We start from the raw sequence: 21,071 nt of genomic DNA on the forward strand, positions 1-21,071 counted from the left end.
GCCTGAGCCCGCGCCGCGCGCCCGCCAGCCCGCACCATGCTCAAGTGCATCCCGCTGTGGCGCTGCAACCGGCACGTGGAGTCGGTGGACAAGCGGCACTGCTCGCTGCAGGCCGTGCCGGAGGAGATCTACCGCTACAGCCGCAGCCTGGAGGAGCTGCTCCTCGACGCCAACCAGCTGCGCGAGCTGCCCAAGGTGAGCGGCCGCCCGCACCTACCTGCCGCCCGGCCCGGCCCCGGGCACCGGTGGGCACCGGTCGGCGGGATCGGCCCCGCGGCGGCTCCCGCTCGCCCAGGGCTCGTCAGCAGGCGCTGGCCCCGGGCGGGGCACCGCAGCCTCCAGCTGGCCCTGCTGGTTCTTACTGGCCAACCCCACCCTCCTCACCCACCTCGGGTGCTGGCGCCAGGTGGCAGTGCTCCTCGGGCGCCTGCCTGGGGGTGACAGGGATAGCCACAGTCTAGGAGCCGAAGGGAGCGCAAGCACGGGGGCGGTGGATGGGATGGAGCCCGTCGAGGTGGGTAGGCAAACCTGGTCTGGCAGGTGAAGACTACTTTTTCACACTGCCCGGGAGGCGAGGAGCCCGGCGTTCTCCGACTGCTCTCCTCCTGGGGGCTGAGGCGGGGTAGGGGAGCTGTCCTCAAGGTCCTTGTCCCTGATAGGTCTGCCGCCTGTCTACCTCTCCTTGAAGTTGTGCGTCCCGGTCAGCTTGCTTTCCTTCTAAGGCTGCTCTGGAGAAGAGGTTACTAAAGGAAGCAGGTCATAAAAGGATTTCCTTTTTGGAGACCGGTTGCTAAGCGGCCCAGTGCTTGGGGCCGTGTGCCACAAAGGGTGTGGTGACCCTGTTCTGGGCTTGGATGGGAGGGCTCTGTCCCTCACCACCTCCAGGAGTCTTCGGCCCCCCTGCACATGAAACCACTGTACTTGGGGTACCTTGCTGATTTTGTCACCTCTCTTCGTGACTGCCCAGTCCTTGCCGCAGATCTGGGCCGGGTCGGTTGGGTGCAGCAGCAGAGCCAGCAGGGGCCCTGGAGGACTCGCCACTGGACGGGGGGAAGAGGGCTTCCAGGTTGCATGTGGAGTCCTTAAGGGAGCACGCAGGGTGAGGAATGGAGAATCGCCCAGCTAGACGCGAGAGTACTCACCGGCCAAGACTTGGAACGCTCTGGAAAGAGAGCGGCAGGGAACGTGTCTGAGTTGACAAGAAGGGACCAGGTCTCAAAAGGAATTTAGAAGCTCAGGGGGACGGGGGTGTGCGTTTTTCTGTCCTTTTCCTGCTGCGCACTGAGGTGATGTGGCAGGACCCTGGGTTTCCGTGGGGCCTGCAGCAGGCAGGGGCCCGTGGGATCTGTGAGCTGTGAATTCGTGTCTGCTCTCGGAGGGGCCCTCTGCTAGAGTCCAGGCACCCCTGACCCCACTCCCTGCCCACAGCCCTTCTTTCGTCTGCTGAACTTGCGGAAGCTGGGCCTGAGTGACAACGAGATCCAGCGGTTGCCCCCCGAGGTGGCCAACTTTATGCAGCTGGTGGAGCTGGACGTGTCCCGGAACGGTGCGGGGCCCAGGGCAGGTCTGGGGTGGAGCCTAGGGGAGGCGGGGAGGACTCGGAGTCCTCAGAGACCATGGGTGTCTCTCCATGGCGACCCCTCTCCTACTACAGACATTCCGGAGATCCCCGAGAGCATCAAGTTCTGCAAGGCCCTGGAGATTGCAGATTTCAGTGGGAACCCTTTGTCTAGGTGGGCGATGGCCATGGCAGGGGTGGGGGGCAGTAGCGGGTGCGGGAGGTTACGCAGCCCTGTTCTGGACACCTGAGGCCCCCTTCCTCTGGCGCAGGCTCCCGGAAGGCTTCACTCAGCTGCGCAGCCTGGCTCACCTGGCCCTGAATGACGTGTCCCTGCAGGCGCTGCCCGGGGACGTGGGCAAGTGAGTGCCCTCCAGGGCAGGGGAACTCGGCTCAGCCCTGCCTCTCCACTTGTCCCCACCATCTCTCTGTTTCCGTCACGCCCCGCCTCGATCTCTCTTTCAGCCTCGCCAACCTGGTGACCCTGGAGCTCCGGGAGAACCTGCTCAAGTCTTTGCCTGCGTGAGTGGGCTCGGGTCCTCATCCGGTGCCTGCCTGGGCTGAGGCCCTCGGGGCTTTAGGCCACGCAGTCGAGGCGACACCTGCTGTTTGTTCCGCAGGTCCCTGTCCTTCCTGGTCAAGCTGGAACAGCTGGATCTGGGAGGCAATGAGCTGGAAGTGCTGGTGCGGAGAGGGCGGGGCTGTCTCGGGCGAGGCAGGGCCGGGGACCTCAGGTTCTCGCTCTGACCCCGTCGTCCTGTCCCCATCCGTTTTCGCAGCCCGATACCCTGGGGGCTCTGCCCAATCTTCGAGAGCTGTGGCTGGACCGGAACCAATTGTCCACGCTGCCCCCGGTGAGTGAGGGTGCGGCACCCCCTGGCCCGTGCTCAGCTGCTCCCTGACCCCCTGCGCCCACCTCCAGGAGCTCGGGAACCTGCGGCGCCTGGTGTGCCTGGACGTGTCGGAGAACCGGCTGGAGGAGCTGCCCTCTGAGCTCGGCGGGCTGCTGCTGCTCACGGACTTGCTGCTCTCCCAGAACCTGCTGCAGCGGCTCCCTGATGGCATCGGTCAGCACCGGCCAGGGCACTGGGGGGGCGTGGCTGGCGGGGAACCCCGGCCTGGAGGAGGGCCCTTTCGGGGAGGGCTCTGACTCTACTTACCTGGACTCCGAGAGACGCCCCCGAGAAGGGGAATTAAACTGGGGTGGGGATGGGCCCGGTGAGCGGGTGAGGGAGCCTGGCAGTTCAGCTCCGGGGCAGGGAGCTCAAAGGGCTGCGAGGGCAGGTGGGTTGGGTGATGGGGGCCGGGTCTGCAGCAGGACAGGGCTCTGAGCTGTGCCCCGCACGGGCAGCCAGGCGGGGCTTGCCCCACACAGCGGTGTCATCGTGTCTCCCCGATACCAGGTCAGCTGAAACAGCTGTCCATCCTGAAGGTGGACCAGAACCGTCTGTGCGAGGTGACGGAGGCCATCGGTGACTGCGAGAACCTCTCGGAGCTGATCCTCACGGAGAACCTGCTGACGGTAGGCCCCGGCCCGGTGGGACCGGGGACACTGAGGCGGGGAGAGAGGAGCGCCGTGTGGCAGGCCCCAGGGGTCTGCTTGGATGGGAGGCTACGGCTGGAAGCGGTTCCCTGCGGGGGACGGGGAGCGGTGCCAGACCGAACCCCGCAGAAAGGTCCTCTTCTCCTTCCGGGGACCGGGACGGTTTCCCACCAACCTGTGACCCTCCCTCGGCCCCGACCAGGCTCTGCCCCGCTCTCTGGGGAAGCTGACCAAGCTGACCAATCTCAACGCGGACCGCAACCGTCTGGAGGTGCTGCCGCCCGAGATCGGAGGCTGTGTGGCTCTCAGTGTCCTTTCCTTGAGGGACAACCGTCTGGCCGCCCTGCCGCCCGAGCTCGCCCACACGGCTGAGCTGCACGTGCTGGACGTGGCTGGAAACCGGTGAGCGCTCGCCCTGCCCGGCCCCCGCTGAGCCAGCCGAGCCTGCCGGCCCCCGCTGAACCTCCCGTGCCACCCGCCCCCCCCCCGGCCCCCAGGCTGCGGAGTCTGCCGTTTGCGCTCACCCACCTCAACCTCAAGGCCCTATGGCTGGCTGAGAACCAGGCACAGCCTATGCTCCGGTTCCAGACGGAGGACGACGCCCAGACTGGCGAAAAGGTTCTCACCTGCTACCTGCTGCCGCAGCAGCCCCCACCCAGCCTCGGTAGGTGACCGGCCACGGGGCCACGGGGCGGCTGTGTCTGAGGGGCAGGGCCGGGCGTCCCCTTGACGACCGCGTCCTTCAGAGGAGCCGGGGCAGCGGAGCCCTTCGGAGAGCTGGAGCGACGCCCCGCTCGGTCGCGTCAGCGTCATCCAGTTTCTGGAGGTCCCCGCTTGTGGCGACGACGCCGAGGAAGCTGCTGCTGAGAAGCGGGTATGGTGGGGGCGCCCCGGGGGGAGGGGGCGCATCCTCCCCGCCCCCCCCCTCACCCCCCTGCACACTGCAGGGCCTGCAACGTCGGGCCACGCCTCACCCCAGCGAGCTGAAGGTGATGAAGAGGGGTGTCGAGGAACGTCGGGGCGAAGCCTTGGCCTGCAGGCCCGAGTCTGGGCCACCCTCGCCTTTGGAGGAGGTGCCTATGGGAACCCGCCTGGCACAGAAGGGACCCTGGCCCCGGGTGTCTTGTCCGTCACGGGTGTAGGGCTTTGGGTGCCTAGGGGTGGGCGCGGGGGCTGGGAGGAGATGAGCCCGAGGGGCAGGGGTCCAGGGCCAAGTCCGCCACGCTCTCCAGCAGAGCAGGGCCCCGTCACACAAGGGCCGCTGGCGCGAGTGCAGGGGGACGTGTGGTGTAGACGCGCCGGGTAGGAACCAGAGGCGGTATAGGGGCGGAGAGCGAGTGTAGCGGGTCAGACCTGCCTCGGGTCCTCACACAGCCGGAAGGGGCACGGCCGGCTTTGGCGTGGCACGCGGGGACCTGAGTCAGGTGGGCCCGGTGGTGCTCGTTTGGAGGTTCCTGGCGTTGGGGTCGGGGAAAGCTTGGGGGCGCTTCGGGTGCAGCAGGGTATCTGAAGCCTGGAGGGACGTGGAGCCGGGCCACCCGCTCTGTGAAGCCGCCGTGGCTCATGTGCGGAACCGTGCTCACGTCTGGGCGCCTGGCGGTTGTCGGTCTGGTGGTCTTCTGGAACCTGCCTGGTCCCCATCTTGTGTCCTGCGGGAAGACCCCCGAGGGGCTGCGCCACGGATCTGTGGCTTTGCACACCGTCTGTTCATCTGGATGGTGGCGTGGCTTCCCTGGGGGCCGGGACGGGCTCCGTCTACCCGTCAGGGGGTGAGCCCACCGGGGGCTCTGCAGCCGGGGCAGCAGAACGCCCAGGCCGACCAGCTGCCTGGCCCTGCCGCAGGAGAAGAGGCTGAGCACCGAGTCTGGCCTGAGCAAGGACTCACAGCCGTCTGATGGCACGGCCTCCCAGGGTGACCCCGAGGGGCCGCTGACCGAGACGCAGGGGCCGAGCCAGCAGGAAGCCGGCCCGGGCACCCCAGAGGAGCCTGCGGAGGAGACTTACGAGGAGGTGAGGCCGGGCCTCTGCCCCGCGGAGGTCTGCAGCGGCGTGCTGCCCGGCGTCCGGGAGCCGCGTCCGGGCAGGGGGTCCGTGCAGACCACGCCGCCGTCCTCACGCCCGGCTTCACGCAGCCCACAGTGCGCTTCGCAGAGGACACGCTGCTGCTGCCCCCGAGGGAAGACGGCGAGAGCGAGGAGGGGCAGCCGGAGGCGCCCTGGCCCCTGCCCGGTGGGAGACAGCGCCTTATCCGCAAGGACACGCCTCACTATAAGAAGCACTTCAAGATTTCCAAGCTGCCCCAGCCCGAGGCCGTCGTGGCCCTGCTGCAGGGAGCACAGCCGGACGGGGAGGGCCCGGCAGGGCCCGGGGGCTGGCACAACGGCCTCCACACAGCCTGGGCTCCTCGGGACGAAGAGGAAGGTGAGAAGGAAGAGGAGGAAGACGAGGCGGAGGAGGAGGCTCCTCCGGACGAAGAGGAGGCGGAGAAGGAGGCGGCGGAGGAGGCGGCCCTGGTCTCCGCACCCTCCATCAAGGTGGGTCTCAGCTCACGTACCCGGTCGACCCAGGCTCTGCTGGCCCCTGCGGGGTCTACACCGGTCCTCAGCGGGCCTCCATCCACACTGGTATCTCGGGGCACTCACGGCAGCTCTTGGCTCCTCCCCAAGGGCTGCTGACCGCGAGGTCTTCCTGGGCTGGGTTCGGACTTGGGTCCCGAGGCCCTGCCGGCCCCACTGTGGACCCACGCCCCAGTCCTCTCCCTGGCCCTCAGGGGGCTCTCGTGGGCCCGCACAAGGTCCTGCCTGCTCCCTGGGGACACGTCAGCACCACAGCACTTCTGTGCATCTGACGTCGAGGTTGTGCGTGGAGAGCGGGTGTGATGCTGTGGCAGCTGAGGGGCCTAGGTGGCCGTACTCTGGGACAGCCAGACACAGGCTCAGCCTGCCCTGGGGGCCCCCGACCCGCTGATCCCGCCCCATTTGTTGTTTTGGCGGTGGCAGTGGTAGCCCTGCGTCTGGAGCGGAGGGGACCGCGTGCCCCGGGAGACGGGCCGGTGCTCGGGCTGCGGGAGCTTGGTGTGGTCTTTCCTCTCTTTTCTGCTCTCTGCGGGGCCGGGTAAGGCGGTGGCAGGGCAGGGTCGGGGCTCACCTGCATGCCTTCGCCGGTCCCGTCCTAACAGGGGGTGTCGTTTGACCAGGCCAATAACCTGCTGATAGAGCCCGCACGCATTGAGGAGGAAGAGGTCTGTACCTGCTCTGTGCTCTGCTCTGTGCTCTGTGTCCCGGGCTGCTGGCCTTGCTTCCCGGGCTGTGAGCTCTCACGCCTCTTGCCCCCCTCCCCCGCCCCCCTGCCCCCACACGCCTGGGCAGATCCCGCCCACCTCCCCGGTGCCGGGGCCAGCCGGCCCTCTGACCCAGACGGACAGAGATGGGTGCGGGCCTGGGGCAGGCAGCCGGTGTCAGCAGGGGTGCTGGGGCGTCCCCTGCCTTCCCAGCTGTGGGGACCCTGGAGCTTTGAGGCAGTATCTACGGGTGGGGGCAGGGCCTGGGGCACGGTCCAGGCTGTGCTCTGCTCTGTCACTGCCCGTCGCCGTGCAGGCCCCCAGGCGGCCCTCGGACAGCCAGCCTGTTCTGTTTCCAGCTCACGCTCACCATCGTGCGGCAGACGGGGGGACTGGGTATCAGCATCGCTGGTGGCAGGGGTTCTACGCCCTACAAAGGGGATGACGAGGTGAGGACCTAGGGCCCACGAGGCCCCCTCTCCCTGCATCCCCGCCTTTTTTCTGCGAGGTCTTTCGTGGTTTTGAAAGCTGTTCCGCCGCACTCTCCAACCTCACGGCGTGCTTTCTTCTGGTGCCTGTTCACCCTCAGGGACCCCTGGCCCCGGGTGCCCGGCCCTGATGGCTGACTGGGGACAGAGCCGGGCAGGTTAGTTGGAGGCAGTGCCGGGTGCCCACGCTCTCCTCAGCGTCCCGCTTTCCCTCCGTGGGTCACCCCTGTTGGGTCTGGGATTGAAAACGGTCTCAAGAGATTGACCTGGGCCTTCTAGCTCCCTGACTCACAGGACTTCCGGCGGTGAGCCCAGCGCCCATGACTGCCCTGCGCCCTCGGGCATCTTTGCGAGCCTGGTGCAGGGTTTCCAGGCATTGCCCAGCTGCTCCCCCGACGGGACAGGACAGCATGGGACCCCCTCCGCGGCCTCCGTCCTGTCTCTCCGCTCAGCCTCTCCTTCTTCTCCAGGGTATATTCATCTCTCGAGTGTCAGAGGAGGGCCCTGCAGCCCGGGCGGGAGTCCGGGTGGGTGACAAGCTCCTCGAGGTGGGTCAGGGCCCCACCCCGGGCTGCACACAGCCCTTGCTGTCAGGGAGGGAATCCGGGTGGTGCAGGGCACTGGCCGTGCCGGGGGTGGAGGCTGGTCGGGGAGGTGGTCACATCTCTGGCAGGCTGGGTCGCTGGCTTGGTTTCCTGCTCCCGAGCCTGGGCAGGGGCATCCGGGAGCTCTTGGGGGACACACCGGGGCAAGGTCTGAGGGCAACGTGCCCTTTCTGCAGGGCCCACAAGGGGCCGGGAACGGAGGCTATGGGCCAGGCTGGTGTTCGCCCAGGCAGGGCTGAGACCACGCTGCAGCTCTCCATGGAGGAGTGTGTGCTGTGGCCAGTACGGCAGGGAGAGCGGAGGAGAGGGAGCCCGACCAGGCTGGGGTCGGGGAGGAGGGATGGCGTCAGACAGCCGGCGACCCCGGGCGTCTTCGGTCGGGCCGCTGGGCTGAGGGACGGGTGCGGGCCAGCAGGAAGGACACCCTCGTGTCCGTCAGCCGACCCGCGGCCTCACCCCGGGTTTGTGCGAGTCGCGGGGCTGGCTCTTTTTCCCGTCTCCCGTCTGTGGGGGGAGCGTGCGCAGGGTCTCCCCGCGGCCGTGGCCCTGCCCTGACCGGTGTCCCGCCCCGCAGGTGAACGGCGTGGCCTTGCACGGTGCCGAACACCACCAGGCCGTGGAGGCGCTGCGGGGGGCCGGCAGCACTGTGCAGATGCGGCTGTGGCGGGAGCGCATGGTGGAACCGGAGAACGCGGTCACCGTCACGCCCCTGCGGCCGGAGGACGACTACAGCCCTCGGGAATGGCGGGGAGCTGCCCTGCGCCTGCCCCTGCTCCAGCCGGACCCCGCCGGGCCCCTCCGCCAGCGCCATGTGGCCTGCCTTGTGCGCAGCGAGAAGGGGCTGGGCTTCAGCATCGCCGGCGGGAAAGGCTCCACGCCTTACCGGGCGGGGGATGGGGTGAGGCGGGGGATGGGGTGAGGCGGGGGCCGGGGATGGGGTGAGGCGGGCGATGGGGTGAGGCGGGGCCTGGGTTCGGGGCCGGGGTCGTGCGCGTGCCACTCAGCTCTCCTTTCCCCTGCAGGGCATCTTCATTTCCCGCATCGCAGAGGGGGGCGCTGCCCACCGGGCGGGTACTCTGCAGGTCGGCGACCGAGTCCTCTCGGTGAGTGGGCGTCGTGGGGCCGGCTGACCGCCACATCTGCTCCACGCACCTCCCAGGGCTCCCTGACGGGCCTCGCTCTTGCAGATCAACGGGGTGGACATGACCGAAGCCAGGCACGACCACGCCGTCTCTCTGCTGACCGCTGCTTCCCCCACCATAGCCCTGCTGCTGGAGCGTGGGGCCGGAGGGCCCCTTCCCCCCAGCCCTCCGCCACCCCCCCACACACCTCCCAGTGTGGCCAGCACCGCCGTGGCCGCTGCCACCCCTGGGGAGTCTGGGCCGCTGCGGCTGGCCCCCAGCCTACCGGCTGCCACCTTGGAGGGGCCATACCCAGTGGAGGTAAGACCGCGGCCCTCTCCCCGCCTGTCCCTTGCTCCCCTCCACGTCCAGAGGGTTCACACCGGGTGGGAGGAGCGCCCCGCCCTCTCCGTTCTGGTGCCAGGCCACGGGGCATTCGTTTCTTTTTTTCATTTTCTATTTAAAAACAAATTTTTTTTTTGGTGCTTATTCTTCAACGTTTATTTATTTTTGGGACAGAGAGAGAGCATGAACGGGGGAGGGGCAGAGAGAGAGGGAGACACAGAATCGGAAACAGGCTCCAGGCTCCGAGCCATCAGCCCAGAGCCTGACGTGGGGCTCGAACTCACGGACCGCGAGATCGTGACCTGGCTGAAGTCGGACGCTTAACCGACTGCGCCACCCAGGCGCCCCAATTGGTGCTTATTCTTGAGAGGGACGGCGCGTGAGCTGGGGAGGGGCAGAGAGAGGGAGACATAGAATCCGAAACAGGCTCCAGGCTCTGAGCTGTCTAACTCGGTGCTCGAACTCAAAAACCGCGAGATCATGACCTGGCAGAAGTGGAAAGCTCAACTGACTGCGCCACCCAGGCGCCCCTGGGCCTTCGTTTCTTGGCCACCTCCCCACGCGGTCTTTTTGTCAGTCCTGACGTGGCAGGGCCACCGCCCAGCGTCCCTAACAACCCGTCTGCATGCAGCCACCCTGGGCCCGTACACCCTCCGGGTTGGAGAAGCATCCCTTTGCTGCTCCAACAGGCTCGTTCCGACCAGCTCCTCACGCCCTCGGGTATCCCCAGGAGATCTGCCTGCCGAGAGCCGGGGGCCCACTGGGGCTCAGCATCGTCGGGGGCTCTGATCACTCCAGCCACCCGTTTGGCATCCAGGAGCCTGGCGTATTCATCTCCAAGGTAGAGTGGGCCCCGCGTGTGTCTCTGCTAGGAGGGCCCGGCCCAGGCAGGGGGCAGCAAGGCCTGCAGCCCACCGGACCTCACCCCTACCCCCACTGACAGGTGCTCCCACGGGGCCTGGCTGCACGCAGCGGCCTCCGGGTCGGGGACCGCATCCTGGCAGTGAACGGGCAGGACATTCGGGAGGCCACGCACCAGGAGGCGGTCAGTGCCCTGCTTCGGCCCTGCCTGGAGCTGGTCTTGCTTGTGAGGAGGGACCCGCCACCCCCGGGCATGCGGGAACTCTGTATCCAGAAAGCTCCCGGCGAGAAGCTGGGCATCAGCATCCGAGGGGGCGCCAAGGGCCACGCGGGGAACCCCTGTGACCCCACAGACGAGGGCATCTTCATTTCCAAGGTGAGGGCCCCTCCTCGGCCGGCCCCGCCCCACTGGGTTCCTCGGGGAAGAGGAACCATCGTAGACCTCGAGGTCCGGGTCTCTCCGCAGGTGAGCCCCACGGGAGCAGCGGGGCGTGACGGCCGGCTGCGGGTGGGGCTGCGGCTGCTGGAGGTGAACCAGCAGAGCTTGCTGGGCCTGACACACGGCGAGGCCGTGCGGCTGCTGCGCGGCGTGGGCGACACCCTCACCGTGCTCGTCTGTGACGGCTTCGACACCGACGCTGCCGCCCCTGCCGAGGTCAGTGCCCACCCCCATCGGCGCCCTGCCACAAGGACGGGGTCCTGTTTGCAGCGCAGCCTAGACGTGTGAGGAGTGACCCTGTGTGGGCTGGGAAAGCTGGTCTTTCCATCTCTAGGCCTGGGGAAGCCCTCGGCCACTGTGAGTCCACGTGGGAGGGGGCCGCGGTCCCGGGTGGGACAGGGCGTGTGAACTGACGGCACGATTGGGCCCTAGAAGAAGCCGGGTGCCTTCGGGTGGGCGGCATCTGCAGGGCAGGGCCACGAGCCGCGACAGCATCGCTTTGAGCCACGCACGCAGCGAAGTTGGGGCCCCTCGGGACTCTGCCTGCAGACACGTGTGGGGACCCCTCGGGGGACCTTGCTTCCCAGGACCTACCTCAGAGCGGAAGCCACGTGGGGCGTGTGCGGGGCCCTCGGTCTGAACGAGTCTGGCCTCTGAGCCCGGCTTCCCCTCTGCTCTGGAGGGTCCCCTGTCTCACCCTCTCCCACCTTCTCCACTGCTGTCCCCGGGGCCCCCAGGCAAAAGGTGACGCGGCTGTGCCTGCGCCCCAAACAGGCCTCTGAGGACCCTTCGCCACCGTGGCTGCCTACTCTGCCTGGGGATGGGGCAGCCCCCTCAGACCGGCCGTCTGCAGCGCATCCTGGGGACGGTGGCTCCCTGCCACCCTGTCCCTGCACTGCCAGTGGGGGCTCATCCCTGGTTCTGTGTATCGTCTGCTGCGTGGAAGGGAGGCCGTGCTCACGCTCTGCACTCCAGGCCAGACCGGATGCCCCGCGCCCACACCTCCCTTTGCCTTCACGGGAACCCCGGTGGTGGCTTCTGGGAGGGGTTTCTCTTAGGACTTGAGGTCTAGACCGGGTGGTCCCAGAGAAGGCTTTACCTTTTGTGCGTTTCCCGTGCGTGTTTAGAAAAGTTTACAAGTTTGCTGACTTGAAAGCCTTTTAGTTGAAGAGAAAAGAACAGCTACGTGGTGAGGGGCTCAAACCCCCGAGGGAGTGGGGCTGCCGTGTCCCCGAGTTACGGGGGTGCCCGCACTTGGCTTTGCCGTCCGGGCACGTGGTTCTGCTGGTAGCCCTTTCACGTGGCTGTGCCTAGTGGTCCCTCCACGGGTCGCCACGTCTGCGCCTTCCTCCAGCATGCTGGCCAGCAGGCTCGGGAGGCCGTCTCTGTGCTTTGGGGGGCGTTTGTGCGGGAAGGAGGCCTGGGGGCACTCGGACCGTCCGTCTGTCCTCGCGGACCGACCTGTGCTCTTTCGTGTTCTGAGCGTCAGCTTTTTGTCACGTGGGACGCGATTGTTTTTATCGCTTTTGCTTTTTAAGAGTGATTTCTTTGAGGTTTTAGAAACCTAAGTTCTTTGTCAATTAAGTTTTCTGATCTTTCCTTTGTGTCTTTGGATTTTGGGTTTTGCTTAGGAAAATCTTCCTTGCTTCAAAGAATTGTCAGAACGTCGCTGTGTGTTTCTTGCTTGTACTAATGTAACTTTTTAAAGACAGAGCTCTGCAGTCCCCCTGGATTGTTTTCCGAGTGGGCGATGCATCATCTCAGGAGTGGGGACTGCTCACCTGTCGCTCCCCACGGGTCTGAGGACCTGGGGCCATCTTTGTGAGAGCTCAGTGTGTCCAGAGCTGCTGCACGTGGTCCTAAACGCGGTCACTTTCTGGTGCCCTCGGATCCCTGATTGGTCACGTCACCTTTTGCTTCTACTTGAGAAAAGCTTCAGTCTGTTTCTCTGTGTTTTCTGTTCCAAACAAACCTGTCAAGTTCTGTAACAAAAGTTGATTAGGACTCGAGAATTAGCCTTGATCTCGGGAGTTCTTCTACCGCGAGAATGTGTTTTTTCCGAGCCCACACGTGGACCGCTCTGCTTTTGCTTACTGTTCTCTGCGTGGAGGTCCTGTGTCCTGAGCGGTGTATGCGGGTCTCGCTTTCCTGGGCAGGCCCCTCTGGTCCGCTCTGGTGGCCTTGCCCCCGTGCCAGCAGTGAGAAGTGGACTGCACACACTTCTGTGTGCCCCAGGGCACGGGGCAGGGCCCTCAGAATGCTCTCCTCACTGCCCCCCCCGGTGTTGTACCCCAGGCTCGTGTGAGAGCCCATCTGAGCCCCGTAGTGTCCGGGCTTGCCGAGTGTCCCCTGAACCCTTTCGGGTCCTGAAAACCAGTCTCAGCGCCAGCTGGTGCACTGGCCGCCTTCCTCCCGAGCGGCCCTGGCAGCTCGTTAGAGGCGGGGCTCATGAGAACTTGCTGGAGCCGGCTCCACCGGCGAGGCCAGTGCTCCCTCTGTTCCAGCGCAGCCCGGGGCACAGCCCTTCCTTACTGCGGAGCCTTGGGCAGGCGCTGGCTTCCCGGCCTCAGTGTCCTCGCCTGCGTAGTGTAGCGTCCGCTTCCAGGGAGGATCGGGCGGCGGGAACGGCACGGCACACGCCCACCGTCCCGTCCACACGGACGGCCACCTGGCTCCTTCATCCCACCCTCTGCGCCCATGGCCCTTCCCCTGTGCGGTCGCGTCCCTTTCTAACGGAGCAGCTGTTATCTTGCCCTCCGGCTCGCGTTTGCCAGCGTGTCTCTTACTGGCTTTCCCAGGGGCCAGCGTTCCGGCTTTGGCCACGGGTACCTTTCCTTTCCGGCGCTCCCTTAGTCTCTGCCGTGAGGGAGGGCGCCCCCCGCACGCCTCCGTGTGCCTCTAGGAAGAGAGCCCCTCCCGGCCGCGGGGCCCGAGACAAGGCGCTGCCCGGGACAGGCAAGACCGCACGCCGGGTCCCTCCCGTTGTCCCGACGGGGTTTTAAATAACAAGCTGGGGCCTTGGAAAGCTTCAAGGGTAGCAACCGAACCCTTTTTTGTTTTTGTTTTTAGCGTTACTGTGAATTCACAGGTCTGTGTGTTCTTGATGTCTTTGAACCCATTGTGTTTTGCACTCACACTGTCCCCTCATTGGACATGTGGCTTCTGTTTAGTGTGGCACCTGTCATTCGATAGCTTCCTTGCACTCCTGAGTGACCAGGTATTTCCTCCCCCGGCCCTGGAATCGGCCATTTCTGAGAGGACCCTGGCACCTCTCAGCCACGAGTGGCGCTTCGGCACCACCCCCCACCCCTCCCCGCCGCCCCGCCCCGTACTGGCCTGTGGCACTCATGGTGCTGGGCTCATTGCTTCCCAGCCTCTGCAGCACGTGCGGCCCAGGATGTGGATGTTTCTAGAAAGAGGAAAGCCATGAGTTTGTACTGTTCTTTATTTTTTTTTATGTAGGCTCCACACCGAACATGGGGCTTGAACTCGTGACCCTGAGATCGAGAGTCACATGTTCCATTGATTAGTCAGCCAGGTGTCACTGCACTGTTTTTTGGTTTTTTTTTGACGTTTACTTACTTATTTTGAGATAGAGAGCAAGTATAGGGGAGGGACAGAGAGAGAGAATCCCAAGCAGGCTCTGCACTGTCAGCACAGAGCCCAACATGGGGCTCGAACCCACAAACCATAAGATCCTGCTCTGAGCCGAAACCAAGAATCAGATGCCTAACTGAGCCACCCAGGCGTCCCACTGTACTGTTATTTTTGATTCATAATTAAGTTTGCAGGGTTTTTACTTCTGATTTTATATTTGTGTCTCTTTTCTATCAAAACTTTATTGTTATTATGTTTAATAGTTCTGAAGCTGTTAATACCAAGGTCGTTGAGAGCAAGTTAAGATTTCCCCAAGTTCTTAAGATTTATGGGGCGCCTGCGTGGCTCAGTCGGTTGAGCGTCCGACTTCGGCTCAGGTCACGATCTTGCGGTCTGTGATTTCCAGCCCTGCATCGGGCTCTGTGCTGACAGCTCAGAGCCTGGAGCGTGTTTCGGATTCTGTGTCTCTCTCCCTCTCTGCCCCTTCCCTGCTCATGCTCTGTTTCTCTCTCTCTCTGTCAAAAGTAAATTAAAAAAAAAAAAAAAAAAAAAGATTTACTTACTAGGGTGTATGGTCCCAATACTGTGTTCTAAGTGACTTGGAATAACTCGTCATGTTGTTATGCCGCCAGCCTGGTAGGCAGCTGGGCTTCCTCACTCTCGGTTTTTAGGGATGGTTTTAAACCGCTCTTTTGTGCTAGTGTGAGTCTTTACATGGTCCCAAAGCCAAAACTACAAACAGCACTTTGAGGAGTCGGACTTCTGTCCCTGCAGGCCACCAGGTGTGTCAGTCTGGGGTCAGTCTGCCATGATTTCTTTTTGAAAAATATGCGCAAATACATAAAATGATTTTAAATTTGGAAAAAAGCGAGAACAGGCCACAGAATCTCTCGCTCAGAGGCCGTGTGTGCGCCTCCCCCACGGTCCCCAGCGTCTCTCGTCGCAGAGGGCTCAGCGCGGGAGTGCGCGGGTGGGAGCCTGGTGGCCGCGTCTCTGCAGTCTCCCCGACCCTGACCTTGTGCACCGTGGCCCGTGGCCGCTCCCCGCAGGCTGACCCCTGTCCCCCCAGAGCCTCCTGGCAGGGCGCACAGATGGCGGTCTGGCCCGTCACCCGCGGTCTCCACAGTGCTGTCCGCAGGTGTCCTCATTGCAAATGACTCTTTTCCCTTTGAAATCAGTATCGTGTGGGGGGACGTTGAGAGTGTCTGAATGTCCGTCACTCGTCCCGTGTCCCCTGCCAACTCTAGCGCCTGCAGGTGTCTCTGGCGTCAGTGTTGCGGTCGTTGCCAGTGATGACATTCTGAACTTGCTCCTCCCGCGTTTGTCGGTCGGCCTTGTGCTGCCAGGAGGGGCTCCCCCTTCTCTGCAGTTAGATACTCCCCCGCCTGCCCCGATTGCAGACTCACTGGCCTCCACGTTGTTTCGCGGGTGATGGCTTGTCGCCATGGCCGCTGCTTTCATGCTCCGGTAGCCCTGGACTTGGCCGATGGAAGGGGCTTCCCGCCAGCCCCTCTAAGCTGGCCCACGATCCTTTGAGCAACCTAGTTTCCGGCACAACGGGTCACTCTGGGCTCATCTCCTGTTCTCCCGCCCGACTCTGCGGCACATTTCTCCAAGGAGTGCTCGTTCCTTTTAGTAGAAAGTGGTATTTAGAAGCCAAGATCTGGGCCCCAGGTGTGCTCGTGGCCTCAGCGCCTCTCGGCGGACGGGCTCTTCCACGAGTGGGTGCGTGTTGACGTTTGTGTCTCTGACTGTGGAAAAGCAGGAGTTCACGTCGTCATCCGCCATCCCAGTGGCCTCCCAGGCCAGCCCCTCCCTGTGTACGTGGCCTCCTCTGCCACGAGGGACCCGGCCGCCTTGCCGCTTGTGCTTTCCGCTCAGTCCCCGTGCGCGACTGTGCTCCCTGGTCTGAGGGCCCCGCCTCTCTCAGGCCCGCCTGCGGCCTTCTGACTGCCGTGTTCCAGAAGTTGAGAAGGTGGGCTCCTTAGCGTCCGTTACATCTCCCACTGTTGTCAGAATCTCAGTCCCAGTTGGGGGTCTCCCGCTGCAGGGTTTCTGTCAAGCCCGCGTTCCTAGCAGACTCCACTCTCCCCCTCTAGCCTCTTGCCTGTCCGGCGCCCAGTTCGTGTTGTCATACCTGCCTCATGGATGGCTCCGTTCGTCATGACAGCATCCCTGTCTGTCCACTGTTTCCATCCTTGAGCCCCTCTTCTCTGCTGTGGGCACCCCCTGTCCTCGCTCTCCATGTGGCTGGCACCTCTCTGCCCTCCCCTCGCTCACCCCTTCACTCCGGCTTTCTGAGTGTCGGCCGCAGCCGGATAGGTGTTTTGGCCCACACCGACGGCCGCCCCCGTCAGCGGGAGCCGTTCACACCGAGGGGAGTCTCCGTGCCTCCCGTGCCGCCCCTCCGGTTCCTGCTGCTGCTCACGGCTGAGTTCCCCCTCTTGTCTCTCATGGGGTTGGAGTGAGCCCTTCCCGTGTTTCCGCCCACCTGTGTTCACCCCCGGGGCTCACGGTTAAAGCACAGTTTGGGGACAGACCGTACGCTCTTACCCTCCTTCCTCCCACTGCTCTGCCGGCCGGTACCTGGCAGGAGACGGTGCCCGCCCCCCTTACCACCCCGAGCTGCCGGGCTTCCTCCTGCATTGTGTCCTTTGTTTCAGAATGCTTTCTGGGCGCTCACGCTGCAGATTCCAGAAGCAGCCTGTGAGTCGGAAGAGGCTTTGTGCCGCCAGGCACCCCTGCCCGGTGCCCCCCATCCCCACCCCGTCTCGGTGTTGTCACCTGCTTCCCGGGCTGAGTGTACACGGTCAGCCTCCCCTGCCTCCTGCCACGTGTCAGAATGGCCTCTGGTGCTCGTGATGTGCATCCATGTGCCGAGGCAGATGCAGTGACGGCACAACGTCCGGGGTGCCGGCGGTACCCGGTCACGGATCTGCCCACCGCAGAGGCCGCCTCAGCCGTATGGGTCGCTGGCAGGTTCAGCCTACCTGCGGAGGGGACCCCGAGACCGGGGGTCCCGCCCTTAGCCCACGTCTCTCCTTAGGTGTCCCCGGGTGTCATTGCCAACCCCTTCGCGGCAGGAATCGGCCGCCGGAACAGCCTGGAGAGCATCTCCTCCGTCGACCGGGAGCTGAGCCCCGAGGGCTCTGGCAAGGTCAGAACCACCTGCAGTTCAGCCCCAGGGGGCGGGGTGGGGGGAGGGGTGGGCGCGGAGCCTGAGGCCGCTGGTCCCTGACTAGTGCCTTCTCTGCTCATAGGAGAAGGAGCTACCAGGACAGACCCCACAGTGGGGACTGGAAGCTGTGGTGAGTGTCCAGGTGTCCCTGCCCTGTACGCCAGGCTTCCCTTCACACTCGGGCCTGGGGCGCCGCAGGGTGCCAGGGTGGACCGTAGGCAGCGGCCCAGATGCCCACCAGGCCCCGCTTCCCCTGGCGGCGACCTGTCCCACACTCAGGTGCAGACACGGCCTTTCACACCACTGTCTACTCTCCTCCCCAGGGTCGGGGCCCGGAGGGCCTGAAGCTGGACCACCGCACCCTGGCCACCACGCCCGGCGCTGGCAGCACGCAGAGGGTCAGTGTCCAGGTCACGGCCCGGCCCACTCTCTCGTCTGCCCTCTAGGCTCTGACCCACCCCTGCCTTAGCCCCCCTCCTCCCCCAAGACCCCAGGGACCAGGCAGGGCCCACGGGGGCACCTGAGGCAGAGGCACGCGGGGCTTGGGGGCCGGATCCCAGGAAGCCCCCTCCCCTCAGACCCACCGGAGGAGAGCCTGAGCCTGGCCTGAGGGCTGGGGAGGGGCGGGCAGAGGCAGCTGGAGGCCTCCAGAGCCACTGGGGGTCCGCCATTGAGGAGGACAGCTTTGAGCAGCCGTGATGAAGGCCGGGCCGGAGGAAAGTGGCCCGCTGCTGACAGCCGTGCTGGACGGGACGGACGTCGGGTCCTCAGCCCTCCCCCGCGAGATGGGAGCAGCCCTCCCAGCGGCTGCCCGAGGCGCCAACATGACCGAGAGCGGCAGGGAGTCGTGCCGGGGGGCATCTCGGAGGCTTCGGTTGTAGACCTGCCCTCAACTGTGAACAGCTGAGAGCGGGAACCCCACGGCAGGGGTGGGGCCCGTGTCCTCTGACCAGGAGGACTATGCCACGGGGTGGCAGGCGAGGGTCCGGGCCTCCCTGGCTCACGCCCCTTCAGAGAACACAGGGAGGGGAGCCGGGGGCGCTGCCCACGGAACAGCTGCCTCGCTATGGTCAGAGCCTCCTTCCTGTTCCCCTGGCATTGTGGGGTGCAGAGGGGATCCTGGGGGGCTCCAGGCTGTGGCCTTTGGGGGGGGACCCTTCACACTGGCCAAACAGGTGTTTATGTCCACCTGGGGGTGCCCCCTGGACTGGGGTCAGGTCAGGAGCCGAAGACCAGCTTCTGCCAAGCGCCCCACCCCCTGCGAGGCCCCACCCCTGCCTGACCCTCACTCCAGCCTGACGCCTGCAGGTCCTGTCTGGAACAGCCGGAGGGAAGATGGCCGAGGCTCCCTGCTCCCCCTCCCCCAGCTGCCAGCAGGTGAGTGCCTAGTGGGTGGGGGGCAGAGGGGCAGCACCTCCCCCCAGCTGCCACTCGGACTGTGAGGGCACAGCCTGCCGGCACCTCCCTGGCCAGAGGTGGTTGGTGGTGTGGGTGAGGGCTCGCCGGGGCCCCCGGGGTCAGAGCTGCCTCACCTCTGCCTGTCCTCTTGTCTGTGAGGCCCTGGGGGCCAGCTTGGCCCTACTCAGGCTCCCTGGGTCAGCTGCATGAGAGGGCAGCGGGGGGTGGGCACTGGCAATGCCAACTCAGAGGCCAGCTCCCGGCCTCTGCCCCTGCCCAGCAGACGGCAGACAGGTAAGTGTCGGCCCCGTGCCCCTGGGTACCCAACCTGACCACTCACCTTGGCTCCGTGTCTCTTTCCTGCACCAACTACCCCCCCCCCTTACCTGAACCCCGATCCCTCCCTCTGCTGACAAAAGCGGCTGAGGCCTGGCCAGGGGACTCTGTGGCCCCCAGGGATAGAGGTGATCCCCGTTTTGTGAGCGCTCTGACCTCCAGTGTGCGGGCGTCTCGGGCAGCTGGTGGGGACAGCTGGTGGCTGATGATGGCGGTCTCTGCACGACTCACGTGCGCCCCACCCCTCAGCTCCCCTCCCCCCCCCTCCCCCGACGCACTGCCCACCAACGTGAAGCAGGCCTACAGGACCTTTGCCGCCGTGCCCGGCCCACACCCGCCGCAGGACACCCCCGCCCAGGTACACGGTGGGCGGCCCGCCCTTCCTCTGCATGTGCTTGCGGGGCGCGTGCCGGAGGGGCCGGGCCTCAGGACCCACTCTCCCCAGTCCCCCACACCCGGGCCCGCGGCCTCCCCGGAGCAGCTCTCTTTCCGCGAGCGGCAAAAGTACTTTGAACTGGAGGTGCGGCTGCCCCAAGCCGAGGGGCCCCCCAAGCGCGTGTCCCTGGTGGGTGCCGACGATCTGCGCAAGATGCAGGAGGAGGAAGGTGAGCGGCCGGATGGGCAGCGGGGAGGGCTGGGGCCAGGCCAGGGCCTGACCTGTCGCCCCGCCCCCCCCCGCGCCCCCTTCACCCCCCCAGCCCGGAAGCTGCAGCAGAAGAGGGCACAGATGATGCGGGAGGCAGAGGGCACCGGGCCCCCCCTGGACCTGGATGGGGAACCCCCCGATGAGCCAGAGGAGCTGCCGCCCCCGACCGGCCCCACCACAGGGTGAGGGGGCAACACCCAGCGTCTCCCCGGGTGCCCCTGTACCCCCAGCACTCCACCCACCCGGCCCTCCTGTACCATCTCCTGTCCCACCTCCTGTCCCAGGCTCGGACCCTCGTCCCCCCTGCCTCCGGGAGGCAGCGCCCCGGTGCGCACAGCCAAAGCGGAGCGGCGCCATCAGGAGCGACTCCGTGTCCAGAGCCCCGAGTTGCCTGCGCCCGATCGGGCTCTGTCCCCTGCCGAGCGCCGTGCCCTGGAGGCCGAGAAGCGCGCACTGTGGCGGGCGGCCAGGTGAGGCCCCTGCGGCCCAGCGAGGCCTCCCCTGCCCCCGCTGCCTGCGGCCACCGCACCGCCTGCCCAGCCCCGCCTCCCGTTTGCTCTCAGGATGAAGTCCCTGGAACAGGATGCCCTCCGTGCACAGATGGTCCTCAGCAAGTCCCAGGAGGGCCGAGGCAGGCGCGGGCCCCTGGAGCGGCTGGCGGAGGCCCCCTCACCGGCGCCCACCCCGTCACCCACCCCGTTGGAAGGTCTGTGTCCCGGTAGGGGAGGCGACGGGCCTGCCCTGCAGCCCACACCTCCCCCAACACCCACTTCTTGTCCCCCCCCCTACCCAGACCTCGGCCCCCAGACCAGCACCTCTCCTGGACGCCTGGTGAGGAGTCAGCAGTCGATGCCTGTCCCGTACCCCCCTCCCCAGACTCTGCCTCTCCCCTCACCCTTTTCACGCTCTCTGCCTTTCTCCCTCACGCTGTCCTTTCAAGGCCTTGTCTGGGAGGAAGTTTGACTACAGGGTGTTTGCAGCCCTCCCTTCTTCCAGACCTGTCTATGACCTGCAGGTACAGGCCCTTCCGCGGGACAGCCGCATGGGCTCCTGCCGCCTTTGCACCAGGCCTGTCCCGCCCTCTCTGCCTGTCTCCAGTCCTGTTCCGTGGGCGCGGGGACCCCCACCCCGGCTCTCAGGGGTGGTTGCAGGCAGCCCCTGGCTGCAGTCCTGACCCAACCCTTCTCCCCATCACAGTCCCCAGATTTTGCTGAGGAGCTGAGGTCCTTGGAACCGTCTCCTGGCCCTGGTAAGTGACAGGTGAGGCCCGGGGGTGCCCCCAGGCCACCCCACCCCCTGTCGGCTCACTGCCCTGCCTCTGCCCACCAGGCCTGCAGGAGGAGGACGGAGAGGTGGCCGTGGTGCTCCTGGGCAGGCCCTCGCCTGGCCCCGAGGAGGTGACGCTGTGCAGCAGCCGCCGCCCGATCCGGCCAGGGCGCCGCGGCCTGGGCCCAGTGCCCTCCTAGAGGTCCTGGGTACCTCCCCTGACTCGGGTGGGGGCCCTGCCCGCAGCACCACCGCCCCCGCCCCGAGTCTTTTAACCTGGGTGTTAGCATTTTAAAGAGGCCCCTCCCCAGTTGGGACCTGTTGGCAAGACTGTAACTAGTGACGTTTGTACAACCAAAGACTCTATTTTGTGGTTTAAGAAGAATAAAGTTGACTACGTTTTACCTCCT

General features: G+C 65.5%; 1 protein-coding gene across 4 annotated transcripts; it reads left to right on the top strand.

Moving 5' to 3' along the window:
• Positions 1–21: 21 nt before the first annotated feature.
• SCRIB (scribble planar cell polarity protein) lies at positions 22–21,065 on the top strand. 4 transcript variants are annotated; one of them, XM_030303561.1, is made up of 37 exons: positions 22–195; positions 1,429–1,546; positions 1,655–1,733; positions 1,831–1,920; positions 2,024–2,080; positions 2,179–2,242; positions 2,338–2,412; positions 2,481–2,625; positions 2,962–3,080; positions 3,304–3,503; positions 3,599–3,765; positions 3,848–3,975; positions 4,049–4,174; positions 4,944–5,111; positions 5,234–5,635; positions 6,280–6,342; positions 6,741–6,830; positions 7,340–7,417; positions 8,049–8,372; positions 8,497–8,577; positions 8,662–8,916; positions 9,671–9,781; positions 9,884–10,177; positions 10,268–10,456; positions 16,884–16,994; positions 17,098–17,145; positions 17,339–17,413; positions 18,324–18,403; positions 18,999–19,107; positions 19,195–19,354; positions 19,448–19,577; positions 19,680–19,865; positions 19,959–20,101; positions 20,189–20,226; positions 20,336–20,410; positions 20,593–20,644; positions 20,725–21,065. In XM_030303561.1, the coding sequence occupies exons 1-37, from the start codon at positions 37–39 to the stop codon at positions 20,859–20,861; spliced, it is 4,926 nt and encodes a 1,641-aa protein (XP_030159421.1). In that variant the 5' UTR covers positions 22–36; the 3' UTR covers positions 20,862–21,065. The 4 variants fall into 4 exon arrangements, with proteins under 4 accessions (XP_030159421.1, XP_030159420.1, XP_030159417.1 ...); XM_030303560.1 differs by lacking the exons at positions 19,448–19,577; positions 19,680–19,865; positions 19,959–20,101; ... (2 more) ...; positions 20,593–20,644; positions 20,725–21,065 and having other exon boundaries at positions 18,324–18,392; positions 19,195–19,348; XM_030303557.1 differs by lacking the exons at positions 19,448–19,577; positions 19,680–19,865; positions 19,959–20,101; ... (2 more) ...; positions 20,593–20,644; positions 20,725–21,065 and having other exon boundaries at positions 18,324–18,392; positions 18,999–19,348.
• The last annotated feature ends 6 nt before the right edge of the window (positions 21,066–21,071 follow it).

The sequence above is a fragment of the Lynx canadensis genome, chromosome F2 (genome assembly GCF_007474595.2).
Source record: "Lynx canadensis isolate LIC74 chromosome F2, mLynCan4.pri.v2, whole genome shotgun sequence".
Lineage (NCBI taxonomy): Eukaryota > Metazoa > Chordata > Mammalia > Carnivora > Felidae > Lynx > Lynx canadensis.